Raw genomic sequence first — 23,928 nt, forward strand, 5'->3', positions numbered from 1 at the left:
ATTTTTCCTCATTGATTGTGTGTGTTTTTTTACCAAACATAGGATGTGCATTCAATCTCAGCCGTCCATAGATGGCTCTCATCAACTGACACTTCTCTGTTGATTGTGAATGGGCTGTGCTGTGTGTTATTCACATTGGGAAATACTAAACTTTAATATGTGTAGGGAATGGGAGAGATGGTGGAGGAGGCTGAAAAGTACTCTCAAAAAATATATTCGTTCAGTAACTGATACACCACCAATATTTCTGCTGGTACTGCTTAAGTCTGGATGTGTGTCCTGAAACTGAAAGATTCTGTTGTTCAAGTGTACATCTATGTTTTGTGAGTTAGTGGAAGGAGAATTATTATTATAGGTTTGGAATGAATGATATGGCTTTGAGAAAGGATATCCTCTAACTTTAGATGACCTCATGATAATGGACTTCTTAACACTCCGTTGAGTACTGGATTCATTCACTTTCACACCCTGCCGCAAACAATTGCAACCTTGCCGTTGCATCTCAATGCCTTCCAATTTGATCAATGTGACTCTTGTACATTTATGGAGCAAATTTTATATTTTTTAAAAGAGGGTAGGCTGAATATAAAATATTTCTAAAGTATATTTATAGCCTCTAGTCACACAGAATGCCCTATTTTTTGAGTTTGTTGGGATATTAAAAAAATACATGTAAATTTCTATCTGTCATCAAGTTAACTAGTTGTTAGTGAAAGGTGAAAGGATATGTGTGGGGGATCTTCTCTGCTCTATGCATTAGAATATTGTTTGCCAATGTTAATTTTAAGTCCTCTTCATATAAAGAGTGATCAAACATTTTTTATTCTCCTTAACTTCTTTTGCCAACATTTTGTTTTTACTGCTAGCTTAATGTTCATTCTACGCATGGTTCTAGTTTCATTGATTTGACTCGAGTATTGCATCTGTTTAAGTCAAAACAGGCCCCCTGGGGATTGGGATGTTGTGGTTGCTAACACACAAGGCTACCCACCGAGAGGGCCCGGGTTCAAATCCTGTTGCCGACAGATATTTTTCAGAGGTATCTCGATCCCTACTTGAGGTGCTCTGTGGAGAGCTCTTGGAGTGAGCACGCCATCCATCGGATGGGACGTTGAATTGCGGACCCCCTTGGTGCCTTTCGATAAGAGTGGGCTAATGCTGATGCCAGACTTCTCTCCACCCTTCTTCTCCCATGCATCCCCAATGGTGCAAATGGCCTCAGCTGTCAATCGCCTCCCCTAAAAAACTAGAAACTGAGACAGGCTCAGTTCACCCATATGCTTGTTTCTCATGATGTAAAATACTTGCCGTGGAGGTGTTTCTTCAAATTGGGGCCCGGGAAAAGTCACATGGAGTCGCAGAAGCACAGTCTGTACGGAAGAGAGAATGAGGGCCCCACTTCTGATGTTTTCAATGAGACATTGAGCGGCGAGAATTGCAATGGGCCTCCGTGCATTATCGTGATGAAGCATCTTGCTTTGAAATGTGACCTTTTGTGGTTGACATGGCATCTGAAAATTTGCCATCTATTCCAATAGTCTGCTCCATTTACAGTATGTTTGAAATGTAATGAAATAATTGACTTTGTAATTCCACACACTTTATTTAAAAAACACGACCCAGGTTTCGACGTTGAACGTCATCATCAGGTGGTCCTCATAGAAGCATGCTGGCTATACATACCTTCTGATCATAGGAGGCGGGGGGGGGGGGGGGGTTGGTCAGAGAGGGAGGTTGGAGGGGTAAATACGGTTACAATGTAGCTGGGAAGAAAAGAGAATTACATTTTTGATTTAGAAGAGTGGTAGGTCTAGGAGTGGGGAGTGAGAGGGATATAAAATTTCGTTGGCAAGATCATCTTTCCAACGGACACATTGCAAAATTTCTAACTGCTCCAAAGCATCGAGCCTTTGACCTTTCTCTTCAAAATGAATAATTATTGTCACAAAGTCACTTTTGTGGTCACTTTCGATGAGGTACTTTGCAAAGAGGGATGTTATGTTCTTATTTTTTACACGTTTGGTGTTCTTTAATCCTTTCTTTAAATTTCCGTCCTGTTTGCCCAATATACTTTGTGCTACAATCCGAGCACTTTAACTCATACACTCCACTCCTCTCGTAGTAGTAGTAGTAGTAGTAGTATTTAGGGGAGGCGACCGACAGCTGAGGTCATTTTTGCCATAAGGGATGGACAGGAAAGGATGAAGGGTGGAGAGAAACCCGGCGTCGGCATTAGCCTGCTCTTTACAAAAGGCGCCAAGGGGTCCGCAGTTTAACGTCCCATCCGACGGACGGCGTGCTCACTCAAAGTGCCCTCCACAAAGCACCTCAAGTAGGGATCGAGATACCTCTGAAAAATATGCAACAATTTCAGAGCGTAAAAATCATTCGCCTTGACTGGGACTCGAACCCAGATCCCTCAATATCCGGTCGAGTGCTTTAGCCACTTAAGCTACCGAGGCGTCCTCTTAAACTCTGAAATTTTGGGGCTTTTAAAGGAACTAGATGTTATGACGAAATACCGTACATACAATGTCACATGTATTCGTAGTCGTGCGCGAGGCGCCACTGTCCACGAGGTTAAAGCCAACTTTTAAACACGTATGGTGTTTTCCCTTTGACAAATTCCAAAGAAACTGCGGGAGATGCCGCAACAGTAACTTTTAACGGAGTCATCCGCTAATGTGCATTTCAATGCAACAATTTCAGAGCGTAAAAATCATTCGCCTTGACTGGGACTCGAACCCAGATCCCTCAATATCCGGTCGAGTGCTTTAGCCACTTAAGCTACCGAGGCGTCCTCTTAAACTCTGAAATTTTGGGGCTTTTAAAGGAACTAGATGTTATGACGAAATACCGTACATACAATGTCACATGTATTCGTAGTCGTGCGCGAGGCGCCACTGTCCACGAGGTTAAAGCCAACTTTTAAACACGTATGGTGTTTTCCCTTTGACAAATTCCAAAGAAACTGCGGGAGATGCCGCAACAGTAACTTTTAACGGAGTCATCCGCTAATGTGCATTTCAATGCAACAATTTCAGAGCGTAAAAATCATTCGCCTTGACTGGGACTCGAACCCAGATCCCTCAATATCCGGTCGAGTGCTTTAGCCACTTAAGCTACCGAGGCGTCCTCTTAAACTCTGAAATTTTGGGGCTTTTAAAGGAACTAGATGTTATGACGAAATACCGTACATACAATGTCACATGTATTCGTAGTCGTGCGCGAGGCGCCACTGTCCACGAGGTTAAAGCCAACTTTTAAACACGTATGGTGTTTTCCCTTTGACAAATTCCAAAGAAACTGCGGGAGATGCCGCAACAGTAACTTTTAACGGAGTCATCCGCTAATGTGCATTTCAATGCAACAATTTCAGAGCGTAAAAATCATTCGCCTTGACTGGGACTCGAACCCAGATCCCTCAATATCCGGTCGAGTGCTTTAGCCACTTAAGCTACCGAGGCGTCCTCTTAAACTCTGAAATTTTGGGGCTTTTAAAGGAACTAGATGTTATGACGAAATACCGTACATACAATGTCACATGTATTCGTAGTCGTGCGCGAGGCGCCACTGTCCACGAGGTTAAAGCCAACTTTTAAACACGTATGGTGTTTTCCCTTTGACAAATTCCAAAGAAACTGCGGGAGATGCCGCAACAGTAACTTTTAACGGAGTCATCCGCTAATGTGCATTTCAATGCAACAATTTCAGAGCGTAAAAATCATTCGCCTTGACTGGGACTCGAACCCAGATCCCTCAATATCCGGTCGAGTGCTTTAGCCACTTAAGCTACCGAGGCGTCCTCTTAAACTCTGAAATTTTGGGGCTTTTAAAGGAACTAGATGTTATGACGAAATACCGTACATACAATGTCACATGTATTCGTAGTCGTGCGCGAGGCGCCACTGTCCACGAGGTTAAAGCCAACTTTTAAACACGTATGGTGTTTTCCCTTTGACAAATTCCAAAGAAACTGCGGGAGATGCCGCAACAGTAACTTTTAACGGAGTCATCCGCTAATGTGCATTTCAATGCAACAATTTCAGAGCGTAAAAATCATTCGCCTTGACTGGGACTCGAACCCAGATCCCTCAATATCCGGTCGAGTGCTTTAGCCACTTAAGCTACCGAGGCGTCCTCTTAAACTCTGAAATTTTGGGGCTTTTAAAGGAACTAGATGTTATGACGAAATACCGTACATACAATGTCACATGCACTCGACCGGATATTGAGGGATCTGGGTTCGAGTCCCAGTCAAGGCGAATGATTTTTACGCTCTGAAATTGTTGCATTGAAATGCACATTAGCGGATGACTCCGTTAAAAGTTACTGGTGCGGCATCTCCCGCAGTTTCTTTGGAATTTGTCAAAGGGAAAACACCATACGTGTTTAAAAGTTGGCTTTAACCTCGTGGACAGTGGCGCCTCGCGCACGACTACGAATACATGTGACATTGTATGTACGGTATTTCGTCATAACATCTAGTTCCTTTAAAAGCCCCAAAATTTCAGAGTTTAAGAGGACGCCTCGGTAGCTTAAGTGGCTAAAGCACTCGACCGGATATTGAGGGATCTGGGTTCGAGTCCCAGTCAAGGCGAATGATTTTTACGCTCTGAAATTGTTGCATTGAAATGCACATTAGCGGATGACTCCGTTAAAAGTTACTGTTGCGGCATCTCCCGCAGTTTCTTTGGAATTTGTCAAAGGGAAAACACCATACGTGTTTAAAAGTTGGCTTTAACCTCGTGGACAGTGGCGCCTCGCGCACGACTACGAATACATGTGACATTGTATGTACGGTATTTCGTCATAACATCTAGTTCCTTTAAAAGCCCCAAAATTTCAGAGTTTAAGAGGACGCCTCGGTAGCTTAAGTGGCTAAAGCACTCGACCGGATATTGAGGGATCTGGGTTCGAGTCCCAGTCAAGGCGAATGATTTTTACGCTCTGAAATTGTTGCATTGAAATGCACATTAGCGGATGACTCCGTTAAAAGTTACTGTTGCGGCATCTCCCGCAGTTTCTTTGGAATTTCTCTGAAAAATATTCAACACCGCCGGGATTTGAACCCGGGCCCTCTGGGTGGGAAGCCAGTACGCTAGCCCCCGCACCATCTCGATTCGTTTTCGGGGACTTTGTCTTTAGTGTGAGAGATCAGGTTCTTAAGGCATGAACGACTGTAAAAGGCACATTTAATTTTTTCTTTAGGAAAACTTTTAATTATTTTTTGAGGAATAGTTCCAAGATATAGTATTCTCCGCCATTTGGCAGTGGGATCTTTTACATGTTCGGGGTTGTAAATGTGGCCTAAGGCTATTTTCCTAAGTAAAGTTTATTTATTAGATCTTCTGAATAACCATTGTTTATTGCTAACGTTTTAATTACATTAAGTTCCTTATTTACATTTTTTTTGAATAAAGTGTGTGGAATTACAAAGTCAATTATTTCATTACATTTCAATATGTTATGCAAATTCCACGAAGTAACGCCTGAGACAACAAATTTTACAGTGTGTTTAGCTGGTTTGACTATTTGGTACGTCATTCCTTGAACATTGAAAAATTATGTGACCATAAGTTTCCCAGCAGAAACTACCACTTAAGCTTTTTATGGTGTGGTGGTAGCAGAGATTTCCGAAGAGCTTTGCTGTTTGCCCTCGGAATCAAAATGATGTAGCCAAGTTTCATCGGCCGTGGCAAACAATTCGAAATACTCCCAATCTTCGGGTGGCATAGACTGTGATCAGACCTGGTGGCAAATGCTTGGTTATTCGAATAGGATCAGCCGTGGAATCCACTCTGTGCAGAGACACACCTCACGTTTGATTTTCCGGTTACCAACAGGTGGATGGTGCACAATAGAAATTGTCAATGTTTATAATGGTAGTCTAATTAAGCCTTTGAGCATCTTCTCTCCATAAGAAAGCAGCAGTAGTAATTTACTTCCATTAGAAGAGTGTCTAGAACTTGTGTTGAAACTTCCTTTGAAATTGATATTCCTTCTTTAAACATTATAAAGCTTATGGAAGCATAAATCTGTGCTATTGAGAAGAATACACTCTCTGTAAGCTTCATGTTGGATTGCTGCGTAGGCCTTGGCTGACAATTCCTTCAGTCAAAATGAACATTTCAGTGCTGCAATGTGTGCCTCCTCCATTGCTTCTGAAAGCGAACTGAACGTGCTTCAACTTGCAACCGCTGCTGCTAATGCAATACTGGAGTCAAATCAATGACGCATGTGTCACACAAACATAACCCATTGAACTAGCAATGTAACAAAATAAAATTTTAAATTATGGTTATTTCTAATTGAACAGCCATTTTAACATTAAGGTTTTTGAATTATCAGATAGATTTTTAAGAATATTTATGTGAATAATAATAAATAACGATTTTTTGTGCCTAAATTATTATAGTCTCTGGGTTTTTAATGTGGTACTTTTAAGGAATATGTTGAACAATACTTGGCATAGGAAAAGGAGGTGCCCTTCTTACTGTACAGTACTTCCCATTTTACTTGAGAAGGAAGTATGCTCTATAGTTTCACCTTTCAAAATATCTTTGCAGTTAATGTTTGGAAAAATTAAAATAAGGAAATGCAGTGAAAATTCATTTTGCACTTTTTAAGGGATCACCATAAATAGATGTAAAATTAAATAGAATATGTAAAAATGATATTACAGTCAATAAGGTGGCAAATTCATGTCTATTTATCAATAGCCAAAAGTTAAAATGATAATAATTTTATCTTAAAATAAATATTGACCTTTTGCCATGTTAGAACAGAACCTCCAGAAATAACGGTTGACTTTTTGTGTGTGGAAAATGTCGATGTGCTTTTTAACCAAGTTCATTTCTTCCAATATGATGCTAATAACAGATGCCAGTGTGCAAACTACACATGAAATGCATGGTTTCATTCAACTGCATTAATGTTTTTCATTTTTCAATTTTCTCCTCTTTAAGTATCTAATAGTTTATTACCATTGAATGTCATCAATTATTCTGTCACTGAAACATTGTCAGCCTTAATTCCAAGAGCTCTAGCTCTCAATCACTCGCCACTAGAAATTTGTAAAGATGTGATTTATTAGTTGTATCACAGAAAAATAAATGAATAAGGGGAGACTTGCACCTTTGGAATGTCCACTAACAATGCAATATGTGATATGGTTGCCTTTCTGAATGCAGTGTTATTAATGGAGCACCTATCTGTGCTAGAGTCACAAGTTCAGTAAATTCGTTAATTAATATGGGATTTAAAGAAGTGGATTCGGAGGTATTTTCTAGCTGCATTTCTTAGAAATGATGACTTGATTGTAACTTTCATGTCAGAGGTAAAACTAGTAATGCGATCCCTTTTAAGCTCATGCGTTGCATTGTTTATCTGCCAACAGACGCGCACATATTAAGCTTTTCATACTATAGTTAGGAAGCTGCATAATTTTATCCTTTTGAACAGATAGGGCTCTTGGACAAGTGAGGTCTTACGCCAGTTGAGGAGACCCTTTCAATTCTGCAAAAGCCCATTATCAGTGTATGCCATCCATTTTGTGCTGCAGGCCTCAAGTCTTCCTTTCCCAATTTTAATTCTACTGTCCCTTGGTAATCCTTTTCAATCTCCTTTTATTTAATCTGAGCATTTGTCTCTCAGTAAATCAAATTGTTTCATATTACCACATTAGAATTAAAAGTTTCCAAGTAAGGAGAGAGAAGACAGGCTGACAGGAAAGTGTTTGTGAAAGTGAAAATACTTCAGCCTTAATTAAATACTCCCCATGGAAACATAGCAAGTGTAGTAATGGGTTTTATCCAAGATGGCTATATTTCCAGCTGCCCTCTTTCCCCAGCTAAGCTACTGAAGTGTTGCATTTCACTGCAGTGGAAAGGAACGCTAGCACTCCAGTGGAAGAGAGTACACCTTGGTAGGTTAAATGGCGAAAGTGCTTGGTTGGGATTTGAGCTCAAATCCCAGTGTAGGTGAAAGATTGCTCCACAGTGGAATTTCTCGCATTCATTTGCATGTAAGCGCAGTGATACTGTTAAAGTTATTCTTGTGGTGTTGCCAACATGTCCTTCAATTGACCTTATAAAGACCGAATGATGAGGTCTCAGGCGTGATATGGTGGAAGCATAACATATTAAAACCACAGGTATTGCAATTTTCCACTAGATATTTTATTTCAACACTACCGGTTTCGATGTTTTCACATCATCATCAGGTGTGAGCACAAGTGCGTATCTTCTCCACATATATAGTTGCATACAAGGGGTGGGGGGTTTAAGGGGGGGGAAAAAAGGAGGGGAAAAAAAGGGGGACAGGGGAATTCCATGAGGGGAAAGGATGAAAAGAGGGGTCAAAGAGGCGGGGAGGAACAGTGGGAATTCCATGGGGTGGGGGGTTTTTTGGGGGCAATACTGAGAATTAACAATACGACCGCCGGATTGGCACAGGTAATAAAATAAAGACATTGAGCTGTAGAGGGCCCCGCAGCAATGAAGGGCCGGAACAATCTGCCGGTGGGCCTCGCGAGTGATGTCCCGTGGCGAGGGTCGTTGGTCTGCTGGCTGGATGACGTCCTTGGGACGCCTGCGATGCGTCGGGGGATCAGTGGTGTTGTCCGTCGAGTCCATCCGGGGAATCGGAGGAACGGGGAGGGGAAAGGGGTGGTCGTTGACGGAGAGGAAGTAGGGGGGGGGGCAGGAGAAGAGGAAGGTTAAAATTGGGGAAAACTATTGGGGAAATTGATGGCTAGAAGGGGGGAATGTGAAGTGACAAACACATCATTAAGGAGGGGAATTCCTTTTTTTGTGTGTTGTATTATTTCACACTGTTCGAGTGCGTCCAACTTGCGCCCTTTCGTTTGTAGATGTAGCACTTTAAATTCGAAGTTGCAGTGATGGCCTGTTTCGTTTATGTGTTTCGCGAGATTAGAGTTCGTGTTATCTGCATAAATTCCTCTTCGGTGTTCCTTGATCCGATTGTCAAAACTCCTCCCTGTTTGACCAATGTAGCTGGCCTGACACTCGCACTCAAGCATATACACCCCACTCCTTTTATTCCTGTCGATCGGGTCCTTAATCTGGCTTAAACACTTGGATAGTGTTGATGGAATATAGAATGAAATTCGGAAATTGTCCTTGGGGATGGCTTTGATTATATTGTATGAAAGATGGTTCACGAACGGAATTTTGCACCATTTCCGATCTAACGTGTTCGTGTCCTGTGTGAGTGTAGTGCAGATAGAGGTGGCTTGTTTTCTTATTTTCTTCTTAAGGAGCGTATCAATGAGGTTGGCGTTATACCCGTTGTTGACAGCAATGGTTTTTATGATGTTTACTTCACGGTCCCAGTTGTCCTGGGACATCGGGATTCTAATGAGTCTATTTATCATGGAGTGGAAACTGGCTAGCTTATGGGATATAGGGTGGCACGAATCTGATGGAATTACTTGATCTGTGTAGGTGGGCTTTCTATAGATTTTGAAGGTATGTTTTTGGTTATGTAGGCCTATGGTTAGGTCGAGGTAATTGATTTCGTCTTCCACACTTTTTTCCATAGTGAAATTAATGGCTGAGTGTAAGGAGTTTAAAAACTGATGGAACTTCGTCAACTGTCTATCGGTCCCTGTCCAGCCGCATAAAACGTCATCCACATATCTGAACCAATAGAGGACATTATCTACTAATTTATCTTTGCCATTAAATATCTTTTCTTCTAAATTGTCCATGAAAATTTCTGCAAGGAGTGGTGAGAGAGGTGATCCCATAGCTAAGACCTTATAAAGGTTACTCAATAAGTTGTCGCCTACTCCTGGTTTAATACGAGGGTCATCCGGAAAGTAGTACCCGTTCGTGAAATAAAGACACAAAAGTAAATATTAACAAACATAAAAAATTTTATTTGAAAGAGGATACTTTAAACTACTTCTCAACATAATCTCCAAGCAAATTAAGGCATTTGTCATAACGTGTGACAAGTTTCTGTATTCCTGCTGCATAGTCCTTCGCCGCCAGCTCATTGAGATACGCGAGGGACCCATCTTGCACAAATTTTTGCATAATGCAGATGGTGTTTAACAATTTCATGAACAATTGTTCGAGAAACATTGGGAAAATGCTCACAGATGTCATCAATTGTGACGCGCCGATCGTTCCTCACGAATTCGTCAACTGAGCTCACCAGTTGGTCTGTAATGACAGCCGGTCTCCCCGAACGCTCATCGTCGTGTGTGTTCCCCCTCCCCATGTTGAAGTTGCGACACCACCGCCGAACAGACGACTCGTCCATTACATTGTCTCCATACACCTCCTTTAATTGGCGATGAATATCACATGGGCGAACGTTTCTTGCATTGAGGAATTTAATCACTGCCCTCACTTCACAACTGGCGGCGTTCTCAATTTTTTTAAACATTGTAAACAATCACAGAAACAACACAGGCAATGCTAGCGTCACGCAACTTGGCTCAGAGAAGGCAGACAAGCCACTGAAGCTATCTGACCTCGTCCAGCGGCTACTCGCGTCGTCAGCACTTCATGCGGCACGAACGGGTACTACTTTCCGGATGACCCTCGTATTATAGTCTCCATGATTGCTTTGTTTGCCGTTCATCATCATTCGTGCCGTAGATACACTAATTGTGAGTGGACTTGAGAGAAACATCATTTTGAGGAATAAAAATACATGACTGGTACAAGTGAAGGCTCTCTAATAGTGATATTGCAAAATTATGCTACACAATCACTTGTACATTACAATTTACCAAGGTGAGAGTCCAAATCATATGTAAAAACACCAAAAATGTGGAATTTGAAAAAGGGAATGTGGAAATACACGAGGCACATTTGAGAGTAAGGGGCCTTTTGTCATTAAAAACATTTGATTCGTTATGAAAATTTTCATGGACAGTTGTAGTTTTCTACAAACCTGCTTCACTTTTCAAGATAATCACTCCTATTTTTCTTAACGCTGCACCAGCTTCTTCAATCACTCAGCAAAGCAGTTCATCACCAAGGAATTGAACCAGTTGACAATTGCGGTCTTGAGTTCCTCATTGTCTTTTAAATGTTGTCGACCCAGCCACTGTCTCAAAGGCTAAATAGTTACCAGGTGCGAGGTTGGAATTTAGGAGTGGGTGATCAATCTTGTCGATGGAGGTCCGAAAGTGCTTGTCCACTCAACATTCTTTGCTCTTTGGTGCGTCCAACCTGAGGAAATTCATCAGCTGGAGCACTGATCGTCAATTCATGACCAGGTTGAAGTTCCTGGTCAACTTGAATGATGCCATCCGGTCTGACTACTGGGCCTTCCACTCTTCATCGTGCACATTTGTTTGACCATTTTTGAAGTCTCAACATCATTGCCTAACCTTTCCTTCACGCATTACTGTGGGTCCATCAATTAGGCACGACTCCAATAAACTTGATGAGTCATTAATGCCAATGATTCTTTTGCACACAAAAATCAAAAGGCTGCCTGCACTTTGCGACTGGCAGCGGCAATGATTATCTTGGACGTTGCTGTCTGCATTCAGCATCGGGCAAATGGCTACTGAATGAAAACTACTTCAATGGATTTGGAAACAATCAATAGATGGCACTGCATACGTAAAGCTTTGCTCTGACCCACTAATATTTGAATATGAGGAAGTGCCCCTTACTTTTCGAATATGTCTCATTCATATTTTTCAACTGGCTTCTTTTCCATCCTGCAGCAAAGATGTAGCATCCAATAGCTTTTGTTTACTTTATTCACACAAAGGAAGAAGATAATAGTCTTCCACAATTTTGAAGGTCTTCTCGCAAGATATGAACAGGAAGGTGTTTTTGTATTGCACCCGAATTGCCCTGCCATCTTCACTTTTATCGTACTAATACCTCTGTAGCTGCCATTCGTCCATGCTTGCCATAGTTCCACCATCATGCCATGCTCAGGCATCCCGTTCACAAGTCTCGAAAGACCATTTGACACCATAAAACATGATTTCTTTCATCCATCAAAACAAATTTTCAGAAATAGCCATTTTCAAAACATTTTTGTCCTACTATTCTTCACTATATGGCTTCATAAATATTGTTCTTGCTCAGTAAAATATGGCAACTATTTTAAAAATGCACCTACTGACTTCTGACCTACCTTTTTCTTTCACCTCCATGCAAATATCTAGTCTATGGTATGAATTGTGGGGATCAGGATGGTGTGGTGGCTATTGTCCTGTCTTTCCACTCAGAAGGCATTCGTTCGAATCCCGGAGATGGCTGATATTTTTCAGTGGTATTCCGATCCCTACTTGAGGTGCTTTGGTGAGAGCAGTTTGAGTTTGACCCCTTGGTGCCTTTTGTTAAGAGCAGACTCTTATGCCGATGCTGAGTTTCTCTCCACCCTTCTTCCTTTCCCATCCAGCCAGCCCTAAGGGTTCAAATGACCTTAGCTCTTAGTCACCTCCCCTGAATCAACTACTTTTACTAGTCTGATTTTTAAATGGTTGGAGCTAGCCTTGACAAACTTAAGAGCACCAGCTCCTTCTCAAGATGACCCTTCTTCCACAGCACTCAATTCATGGCCTTAAAAGTAAAAGTTCTCAGAATAAAAATGAAGTTGAAATTCATGTTTTACCAGGTATGCTTAATTGATATTATCAATTTTCTCCATTATTGTTTCCCTTAGGGAAAATGTATGTTGGCCTTTCATCTATTTGAATTACCTTTAACTACCGTTTATAAATGCAAAGAAGAAAGTATAAACTGATTCCTGTTTGCTATCCTTAACTGTCGTAAGCATTTAGAAGCATAATAGTTGGGATAGCGAACTCATGTTTAGTCAAAATTATACTCTTATTTATTTGGGCACTTAACCTTGCTTCGTAATGTAATAACATTTCTAGTTTAGATATTTTATCCATTCATATTGATTTTGATACAATAATTTTGACCCTTTAGTGATAACAATCATATTGCAAAAATAAAGGTAGATTAAAAACAGTTCTTTGGAGTTAGGAAATATTTGTTTCAGATTCATTGCTTGGCTTTAATTGTATGCATTCAATGCTAAAAATAGTTTTTCCTTAAATTTGTGTTAGTTTCTCTGGGTCAGTGATGATTTGTTAGCTGCTTCTTTTTGTTTGCTTTGCATGATTATTTTTTATAAATCGAAAACATTTTGTGTTGGTATAGTTTGCATTGTACAAATTGCACAAAAAAGGGCAACCTAGTTTTTTATATAACTTTTACAGTAATTTGTTTTGCTAAAACCTCTGCTTTTATTCATTAGAGTTTATAATGTGCCGTTAAATGCATTAAGATTCGAATCACTAAACTATCTCGTTTCTGTTTTCTGTAGTATTGCTGATCCTTCCCAACGAGAGAACTTAGGAATCATAGTTCAGTACAGAGTTAAGGTGAAGCTTTGTCTTGGACCTCTTGGTGGGTAAGTCTTTTAAGTAAAAATATAAAATGTATTATCCTGCTAGAGACATGTCATTTGTCAATATATAATATGTTTTGGTCATTGCATAATATATTTTGAGTGATTCACAGCATGCCAAGATTGTGAGCAGGGGAAAACAGTGAACATTTTACCCAAATAAATTAACAAACAATTTTTCATGTGCCTTGTTTTGACTGATGTCATAAGGATTTTGAGATGTCATTACCACATCTTGAGGCTAAAGAAACTATGTAAATCCAAATTCTTTGTCTCTCTCTCTCTCTCCATTTCATTTTCTTCAATTCGTATAATATTTTTTGTTGAAATTAATGGTGAAGTTTTGAAAGGAAATGTGGTGTTGAGAATATGCTCAGGCGGTCTCTCACTCAAGGAAATCCCATGATGTCACCGTTCATATCTTCGTTATCAACCAAACTTTGTGTGTGTTGAGTAAACTAGTCAACAATGAAATAACCCATTGGAAATAATAAAACAATGGGATTCTACAGTATTATCAGAATCATATTCCTGTATGTGCACATTAATGAAATTAAAACAACTATTATTTTAGGTAATACAGGCCTGTATACTGGTTAAGGTAGGTTTTGGATGGACCCAAAAACCAAATAATTATTTTGGCTCTCCTTACAAAACACAACCCAACATCCTACTCGACAACAAGTTGTTCTTTCATCTCTGCGTACTTCTCTCCTTTATCCCATCCAACATCCCTATCCCATTCCTGCCCTTTCCTCATTTCCCTAACATTCTCCCCTCTATTGCGGTCTTCAACATCCCACTTGCGATCAATATGCCCTTTATCAATTTTTCCTGCCTCCTTAGGATTTCTCCCGACAATCCCCTCTTCTCGCCCATCAAACCAAGTACTTACTCGTTTGTTTTCCTCTCTTTGCACTTAAAACCTTCTCCCCACTCACATTTGAAAAGCCTCAAATCCTCCCCTATCATCGTACTTCAACGACCATGTCTCCTCGCCAAACATGAGGTATACTAAGGCTAAAGACTTTGATAATTACTGACTGGTATTCAAGCACAGAGAATGGGGCATGTATGGCGGAGGTGCAAGCACTGTAATCACAGCTAATTTCATGGCAAATATAGAAAACATAGATCCAACATCATGCAAAAATCCCAGATCTTTTCCAGGCTTTCCATGAGTCCTGTGGTGTGTCTGACTGGGGAATGATGAATGTGATCACCAAATGTCTTAAAGACGACATATCACTACTGGCTTTTGTCACGCTCAGCTTTCTGAAATGGCTGTGAAGTGGTATCGTCTCCACTGCTGTCCGTAATAGCTTTAGCTTCAAGGCACTGTCTCATTTTATTATGAACCCATCATCGTCAGCACATGGGTTAGGCTTCTTTCCCTTCTGCTTATTTTTAACTCTATCAGCCAAATTGAGGAAAAGATATAAGTTTGGCTCACTTTCATATTGCTCAATTATATAGTTTTAAAGTCTTCCCATCGACTAAACCGTGAGTGGCAGAAGGCTTTGTGCATTCCGATGACCCCCTAGAGCTGTGCTGGTAAGGGTGACCCTACCAGGAGCAATTGTCATTGCTCCTGGTAGGGTCACCCATGCCAGATAGGTTGAAGGTTAGGAGCCAGACAAGGAGTGGTGCAGTGGCTTGTGGGGTAATATGCAGCTGATTTCGCATGGAATGGTCATACCTTTGCAACATTTTTGATGACTCGTCACACGAATGCTCCTGGGATGAGAATATATTGTACATTGTCCAGGATATTGTCGTTCTGCGTAATACAATCTCCCCCCAAAGTTGAAGGCATTTGTTTACATAAATTCAGAGATAACTTAAAACTGTTATTTTATTCTATTTCCCTCGATATTTTGCATTCAATCATCTTGAGGACAACTGTTTGAGAAAAAGAAATGTATTGCAATGTTTTTCTTTATTACTAATCCAGGTGGTGTTTCTAAATGCATTATGTTTGTTTATCGTGATCATTTCTGCTTTCTTTATTGCAGTGATTTGGTGGCTGAGCTGCCATTCACCCTAATGCATCCTGAGCCTGAGGAAGAATCCAATTCCTTACCTGCACTGAACGCAGTCACCAGTGAAGGAGAGGCCCCCTCTGATGGGAGACCCACTCCTGGACCCGAAACGACCCCTTCTAATGACACCAATCTTATTCAGTTGGACACGTAAGTTCTGTTGGAAAAATTGGGCAGTTATAGTGTTATTCTTGCTAACAATCCTGAAAATTTTAGCGTTTGACATTGCAGTTACATAAGTTAAAGTATATTATTTATAGATGTTACTGAAACGAGGCCACTTCTGGGCAGGAATCCCAATTCCCAATGAAGGAGCCCATTCTCAAAAAGTGTCATTCACTCCCACGTGCCTCCCTTCCATTGATTTCCCTCCACCTCAGGCTCATTGCAATTACTGATGATGCAGGAAATTGTTCTATCAATACATGGGAATCCCAGACTCTTCATTTAGGTTTTAATGAGAGTCAAGCATCAGAAAACCGATAAATTATTATTTATATCCCAGAGATTCACTGTTTCAATGCCTAAAACTTTAACTGGCCATAGGACTTCCATATTACCAATTTTGATGCATTTTAGGAATGGTCATTGCAAAATTTAAAAATAATTTCAGTTTATACTTTATCAATATTTACAGTCAATCTTCACTTGATGGGTACTTGTGTGGAAGCACGCTTGAAGTGGATTACATGTATCTAAGTGATGGTCCCAGCACTGCCTTGTTGAGTTCTATTTGTCATAAGTGAATTTCAGTCAGTGTGAACATTTAACAAATTTGTCGGCCCTTTGGTTTTGGGTGATTGCTTAAACTCAAATATTCGAATGCCTTCGGGGACTTAAGATTACCTCGGCTCCACCGTGACAAAAGCAATTTCTGAAATTTTGGGGAAGAGCTACACGGGGGGTGTTTAACTCACAATCAGCTGCGTATGATGTCACCTGATAAATGAAAAAGAAACACGTTGTTCCAATCCACCACTTTTAAAGTGGTGGATTGGAACAAAGTGTTTCTTTTTCATTTATTAAAATGAACTTCCACAAAGTTGAGGCTGAAACTATTGAACTAATGATGTCACCTCTTTTTCCACACTTCATCCTCGGTCTTTGAACTTTTCCTTTACAGCTTCACTCATGCTTTCCCCCTCCTCCATGCACACCCCTTGGTAAACATCCCACTGGGAGAATAGTCCAACTCATATTTGAGTGTATGCGAACCCAATGGGTGTACTCTTAAAATTTTCTCCTCTCATCAACCTCTTAAGCAACCAATTGTGTGACGTGAATCATTGGAGTTGGAAAATTGAGTTCTGTGTTCACCCATTGGTGCGCACTTGATTCAAGTCAATTCATGACTGGACTCTGTGACCTCTCTTATCCCATTGATGCATGAATCTCACCTGATGTGTGGCGTAGTACTTGGTGAAATTTGCCCTCAACCGTCAAAAACAACCTTCTGCTGAATTGCTGTGTTTTTTCCAGTAGTCAAAGTTATGCAGCTCGTTCAATAAGTCCTCGGGAAAAAATAGAAAAACATTATTTTGGGTAAATTTATGTTTTTACGTCAACACAATCTTCTATTAGCTTGATACACCTTTCCGAGCATTTCTCATTCTGATAATTGAATTCAGTTGTAAAGTTTTTCCTTCCACGCTCAAATAATTAACTTAGGTGTCTTAATCATAAAATTTACTTTGATGAGCCTCAAAAATATTTTTCCATATTAGTTTGATCTGAATCAATGTATGCCTTACCGATAACCTTATTTTCATTTCCTCCACGAAGATTCAAAAAAGAGGCAAAATGGCCTAGAAAAATCAGCTCAAAACCAACAATTTGCATTACTTCATCACAATTTTTAAGTGAAGGCTTGGACAGAAGCTCCGAATCACATATTTGGATGTAGGGGAGGTTGCTTGCCTTGGTTTATTAGCTCTTGGGATGCCGAGCATTGGAGAGAGTGAAAGGCCATCACAATGAAACCATATGCCAATGCCGGTGAAATTCTGAAGAACACACTAAATTCTGTGCTTCAACCCCTTGCGCTGAAATGACGAGTCTAGCTCGTCATGATCTTCCGATGCCAAATTGTGCGAGGACGAGCATAGCTTGTCATCAGATTTTCATAATTTTTAGCATTATTCAGGGGAACGACATAATTAATTTGAAAGTTTAAAAATGTTAAAACATAACCAATGTACATTAAGAGCTCATATTTCATGAAATATGATGCATTGGAAGTAATAAAATGATTTTCTACGAGAAGCGATAGCTGTGTTCTCGATGTTTTCATGGGAAGAGGGTTCGTTCGTCAACTTTTTCAAATCCTACATTTGGGCAGCGGATTTCAAATCGCACTCGCTCAGGAACTACTGCCTTGATCGCCACGAAATGTGGAAACGAATAAATTGAGTTCTCTTCCATACATGTTACGAATTTGAAGGATAAATTCTTGTGTAACACAAAAATTTAAAATAGTTTTTCATCAGTATACTTTTGGCTACATAATTGGTGAAACTAAGCTACATATTGGAATATCTGACAAACAGTTAGTTTAGCCATCCTTCCGCACTATTATATTCTTTCATTTTTGTAATGGGTGTCCACATAAAAGTATCAAGTTTCCACTACAGAGTTGCAAGTTTCGACTATCAAGTTTCCACTACAGTTCGTACAGGGTTCGTCTTCTCGAAAAGGGTGTTCCTATTACACGAGGAGTCATCTTCTCAGCATATCTCGTGGTGCCTACGCATTTCCTTCTTGATAACCTTAGTTTGAATGCGATCATTCATGTGGTTAGATGGAGTGTGTCACAGGGCACAGGTTTCGGTTTTTGTCCACGTTATTGTGTATATGTAGTGAGGTGAAAACTACCCGTCAACGTATGAAAGAATTATAAATTGTGTGTGTGAAAGTGACGATGGGAGCATTGAAAAGAAGAGAAGAAGGAGAGATGGAAGGGAAGGAATTGTTTCTAAACCAGCCAGCGTGATTGATTATACTCGAGGGATGGGGTGTGTGGACAAAGAAGACCAGCGGCTGGCCTGCTTCCGGTTGATGAGAAAGTTCATGAAAGGATATAAAAATATGTTATGCAACAGTATGTATAGTTCTGGACGGAGTGGATAGAGGAGGGAGGGAGGGAAGCAAGGATCGGTTGAGGTAGGAAGAAGGGGTGGAGGAAGAGGAGGAATGGTAACATTGATAAATTTAGCAGGCTGGGAGAAGGAATTCGTGCATTGTTGAAAATATAAAATATGACAAAAATATACATTGTTGAAAAAAATACATTGTTGAGAGAAAACAAATATGTATATATATTGTTGGGGAAAGAAAGCAGTTTTGCTTGGCGTCGATTAGTTGGCAGAGGAGTGTGGGAATGGGTATTGCAAACGGCACTGGGTAATTAAGTGATTAAGGTGCAGGCTGGGAGGGGTTACTACATTGTTGAAAAGGCTTTGCTTGGTGTCAGTTTAGTTGGAAGATGGGTCAGGAAAATACAATAACGGGGAGCGCGAAGGGTAAAGGAACTCGTTGGTCAACTCCTCTCCTCCGTAATCCATGTACTGAAGTATTTCAAATTGCTCCAGCACATCGAGGCGGTGGCCTTTCTTCTCAAAGTGCAGGATTTCGGGGATGAAATCGCTGCTGTGACCAGTTGGGCATTTAATATGTATATTCGAAATACCCGATCAATGGTATTTACTCTTTTGTTTATAATTCTGTGTTGATTTAATCTCATAGGTCGCTATCAGAGGATTTGTAATTTAATATTTCCATTTGTGCCTTGCAGGGATGGCGTTACAACTTTGGATCAAGATGATGATATAATCTTTGAGGACTTTGCTAGGCTTAGACTCAAGGGTGGTGAGACAGAGGCCTAAGGGGGGGGGGAGAGAGTGTGAGGTGGAAACTCCTCGTCTTCCTTAACCTTCTGTGTAACGCATGCATGTCTCTCTCTTGCTCTCCTCTTCCAAATGACTAATCTGGCCGATGCCCCCACTGAACGAGCGCCTGGTCCATGGGAGGGAGTTAGCTGCCAGAGAGAGCTCCCCATCACTACACTCCTCTCTTATAAGTCATCTTTTCTATCATTTTTGTCATCTCATCCAAGCATTTGACCACGCAATTCACATCTGATACTCTAAAAGTTTTTATTCTGAAAAGTTGTATGAATTACATTTTTGTTCAACTTCTGTTTAGTTATTTTAATTAATTTTGTTGACCTACTGTTTCATTATTATTTTATTCCAATCTAGCCATTCTGATCAGATGCATTACACTTGCATTTTAAAATTGGGTTTTATTATTTGTCATTAAATACCCTCACTATGATTTCAATTTTACTTTGTGATTATACTTAATGGTTTCTGGGTTGTTTGAATTAGTGTTAAATGCTGAAGGCATTTGTACAACGAAAGGAATTGTTTTTATTAGGCCAGGTTGCTTTAGGATCCGTGGCAGGCTTTGCAGAGTTCCATTGTAACTTTATTTACATCTGAATATCAAGCTACTCCTTTAGCCAGGATTGCAAACAATATTTCTTCTGTGAATCACTGCCATCTGTATCAATTATTTGGAAGCCTCTATGCCCTTCCATGTTTGTGTTTCCACCGAACCAGATGAGCACAATTGCCGCTAATTGTTGCTGGGGAGTGGCTTAGAACTGGCCCGCTTGATTGAGGGTGATAGGAAAATGATTTGTTTGGTTTTTGCCTCGGAGTTCCTTGCCATACTTCCCATTGAGTATTAAACAGTGTTATTGAGCATTTAACTGAATATTTTGTACACTTTCAAGTGCTGTCTCTATAACTGTGTTGCATTTAAATCATATTCTGTATTATATGTAATATGCAGTATGCTAGGGCATTATATAATTCTTCGTTGATCATAGTAATTTTATCTGTGAAATGAGCATGTTTTGCTTTTTGGCTTTTAATGTTAAATCTCATTGAATCGCCAAAAATGCCCATATTACTGTCAATTAGATTTCATTTAATCTTATTCATACTCCAATAGTCAGATGTGATGATAACTTTCTCTAAATTATTTCAGTTGTTATAATTTTAAGTATGACTTTTTCATGTGGCATGTAGCATATTTTACTTGTTCAAGTCATTATTGACAAAGTTAAAGAATATAACTTTATGACATCATTATGATGATGATTCAATCATGGGATATGAAAAGGTAGACCTTTGAAATGCATTTGAAGTTGGAATAGCGACATTGTGGGATATGTTTTTCACACGACAACATTGCTGTGCCACATATGGTACGCATGGGAAAAATTATTTGTAGAAGGCTACTTATTTTTGTATAGAATTTCTTCATGTTTAGTTTGAAATTAGTTATTTATTACATAATCTGTTGCAAATATAATTCTTTCTAATTCAATAAATAATTTTTGTGTACATTATGTGAAATCATAGATTACCAGGCAAGTATAAATGACTATTGTCATGCGGAAACCTAAGAAAACTCATTTTACACTTTCAAAACTGTCAACGGGCACATTCCTTTTGCATTTTAATTGTTTTGCTACTTGTGCCATCTTGGGTTGTTACTTTCACTTGAATATGTTGAAAACTTTGTGTGATTGATGAAGTTAATGAGAAATCATGTTGATGACTGTTTGTATGGTTCAAACTTCATGATTATTTATCTATGAACCCAACTGTTCCTTTCTAAGCTGAATTATTTTAGAAGCTAATGTGTTTTTGATTGGAGGGATGCCCTTCAAAATCAAGGGATGGAATTCAGCGACAACAATTAGCATTCTCTGCTAACTTCACAATGAATTTGGATTTTGAGCTGTGAGATATTCAGTAAATGAACTTTTTTCTTTGCTGGTACAATTGTTTTTATTCTCTGCATATTTGATTGAATCATGGTTGGTCAATTATATATTAGCTTTTTATGAAATATCTGTTATCTACTTTTTACAATTGTTTTCCAAGGATTTGTGAGATTGCACATTTGAAGGGTTTTGAGTTAGCTTGTTTCTATGATAAATAATATTTGTAATTCACTGGTATTTCTTGAATTGGAATAAACATTGTTTGCATTTTTCATTAGCGGCTCATTCAAAGGCACTTGTAAATCTCACTTAAGTAAAATTCTTTCAATTATGAAATAAACTTAAAATTTATATTATTATTAAATTATATATTCATGTATTTATTATTACATTGTCTTATAAGTTAATTGTTGGAATTTAGAATTTTTTCTGTGGCAATGAAATATTGAAGCCCCTATACAATGTACCAGGGTTGCACTCTTAGTGTTTTATGTTAACTGAATAGGTAAAAAGAGAGGCCAGTAGAACACTTTTTTATCATGCCATTGAAAATTTTGAGTTAAGTGATTACGTAAGAGACTAGTTGTGTCATAAGAATTATACTTCGGGAGACACATATCATCCTAGAGATAATGCCAAATTCTTTTACTCTTCACTTTGTACTGATTCTTTGTTTTACACTCACTTATTCATATTAAGTGCCCCATTGCATATTTTGAGTAAATTTTGGGTAGGTAATCAAAATGTTCATGTCATCATTCATGAATTTAATATAGGCTAATCAATGCAAATTATTAGTACACCTGTAATGATAGAGATACAATTTTGTCATTGTCGTCTGAACTTTATGACATGAAATTATTATACAGGAAACATGACAAGTGTTTGTATGAAATGATAGGAGAAGAGAGACTCCTGAATTTTTTAACAATATTTTTTAACTCCTTCCTAATCCCTCCATTTTCATCAGTCTTTCTTTACATAGTCTTGGAAATAAAATGGATGGAGTGTAGTGGTGCCTTTCCTCGTAGCCCTATGACATTATGATAGGTATGAAGTCATTTTCCACATAAGAAATTGTACAGTGTACCACTGGGTATGCTTATGTGCAGGTATCCAGGGTATTAGGCAGCAGTCATCACCTGATTGAATGTGAGAAAAGCCATTGCAACTTTTATGACTCATGGAGGATGGGCTAATTTTATAAAAAAGGTATTTTTGCACTTGCCTTTGGTTGAATATATGATATCTCACTCTGGTTTATACTGTGAAGGTAATTTGAATATTTTTTATGTAAAATCTTGACCTGTCAGCGTTTTTGACACATGAAAGTGAAATGGCATTGGGATCCTTGATTGTATGTGAATCAGGCTTTGTCACATGACAATTTTGCCCACTAAACTGTGGGAAGTTAAAAGTTTTCATGTAGATTGTGCCATGATAATATGAGTGAGAATCAATTATGATAATGGGTGGTGCTTTTCTATTTATGCCGTGATTAGTCGGTATTAGTCATTTGGCTGTAGACCTTTGAAATGAATGGACCTGAACTGTTTTTACCAACAGATTCCCACTTCCGACTTCTTAAGCGTATTTTAGTGGGAGTTCATGCAATATTTGGTGTTTTGAGTACACACTTTACTATTGGTAAAAAAGCAATATGCTGACTACTATGCAAGCTGTTACCATATAAATATTTTATCCATAATGTGTACAAGAAAATATTTTGTCAATGTGTTCAGTATAAAATTATTATTTAAATGGTCTTCATGTGAGTGAATTTGCACAATCATGTGCCAGATATCCTGTGTATTTTACGTGAAATTAATTGACTCTGCTTATTCAGTTACATAAAAGAGTCTCTTTTAACTTTGCTATGCATGTTTTTTGCATCTTATGAGCACAATATTGGTTGTGAAAACTTTGTGTATGTATTATATATCTATGGACTTTGATGAAGTAAATGGTTTACATATATTTAATTTGAAGTGATTATACTGGGAACCCATGCTTCAGTAAATTTGGACAATTTGTTTAGTTTGATTAAAATTACAATTTATTGTAATTTGTTCTATTGATTTGTTGCACTACCATTATTTCATACCTTATCTTACATTTTGGGTATAAGTAGTAATGAAAAGGAATTAATTGAAGTAATCTATGGCTATCTCTTCAGTTAACTGGTATTCATTATATTTTGAGATTTCTTACTTCTTTGCCTTAAATAATAATCTGTAAATTCTTTAGAAGGATCTGCCTGGACACACTGTCCATTGCACTGCCGGTCCACTACATTTCCCATGCTGGCCTGCATCAAAAAATTTTTGTGTATGTGTATTTATGCCTTGAAAGTTTTGGCTTTTAAAGTAATTGATTTGGACATTCTGTGTGTAATTGCACTTTGAAATATCTGCGATCATGTTGAAGTACCTGAAAGTGATCATAGCTTTTGTGTATCTCTCCCCTTATGGTGTATTTGAACATTTCTGTAATCAGCTGGAACTAGTGCTATCCCTTTTCTTGACTCTGAAGGCCAATGTCATAATTTGTGGGGAGTTCAACATTAATTTAACACTGAATACTATTGATTGTCAGGCTCTGGAAAATCTTTTGCTTTGGTTTAATATACCCTGGGCAAACAAACAGCCGACTCGTCTTTCT

The 23,928-nt window shown here is 39.0% G+C and overlaps 1 protein-coding gene across 2 annotated transcripts in view; it reads left to right on the forward strand.

Moving 5' to 3' along the window:
- krz (beta-arrestin protein kurtz) overlaps nucleotides 1-23,244 on the forward strand; it is a 66,655-nt gene extending 43,411 nt beyond the window's left edge. For both annotated transcript variants that reach the window (XM_071584753.1, XM_071584752.1), the window contains exons 11-13: nucleotides 13,345-13,431; nucleotides 15,444-15,620; nucleotides 19,261-23,244. In XM_071584753.1, the coding sequence (XP_071440854.1) occupies nucleotides 13,345-13,431; nucleotides 15,444-15,620; nucleotides 19,261-19,351 (355 nt within the window). In that variant the 3' untranslated portion in view covers nucleotides 19,352-23,244. The remainder of the gene's footprint in view (nucleotides 1-13,344; nucleotides 13,432-15,443; nucleotides 15,621-19,260) is intronic.
- Nucleotides 23,245-23,928: the final 684 nt, after the last annotated feature.

Source organism: Hetaerina americana, unplaced genomic scaffold (genome assembly GCF_022747635.1).
Source record: "Hetaerina americana unplaced genomic scaffold, ioHetAmer1.1.p SCAF_2, whole genome shotgun sequence".
In the NCBI taxonomy this organism is placed as follows: Eukaryota; Metazoa; Arthropoda; class Insecta; order Odonata; family Calopterygidae; genus Hetaerina; species Hetaerina americana.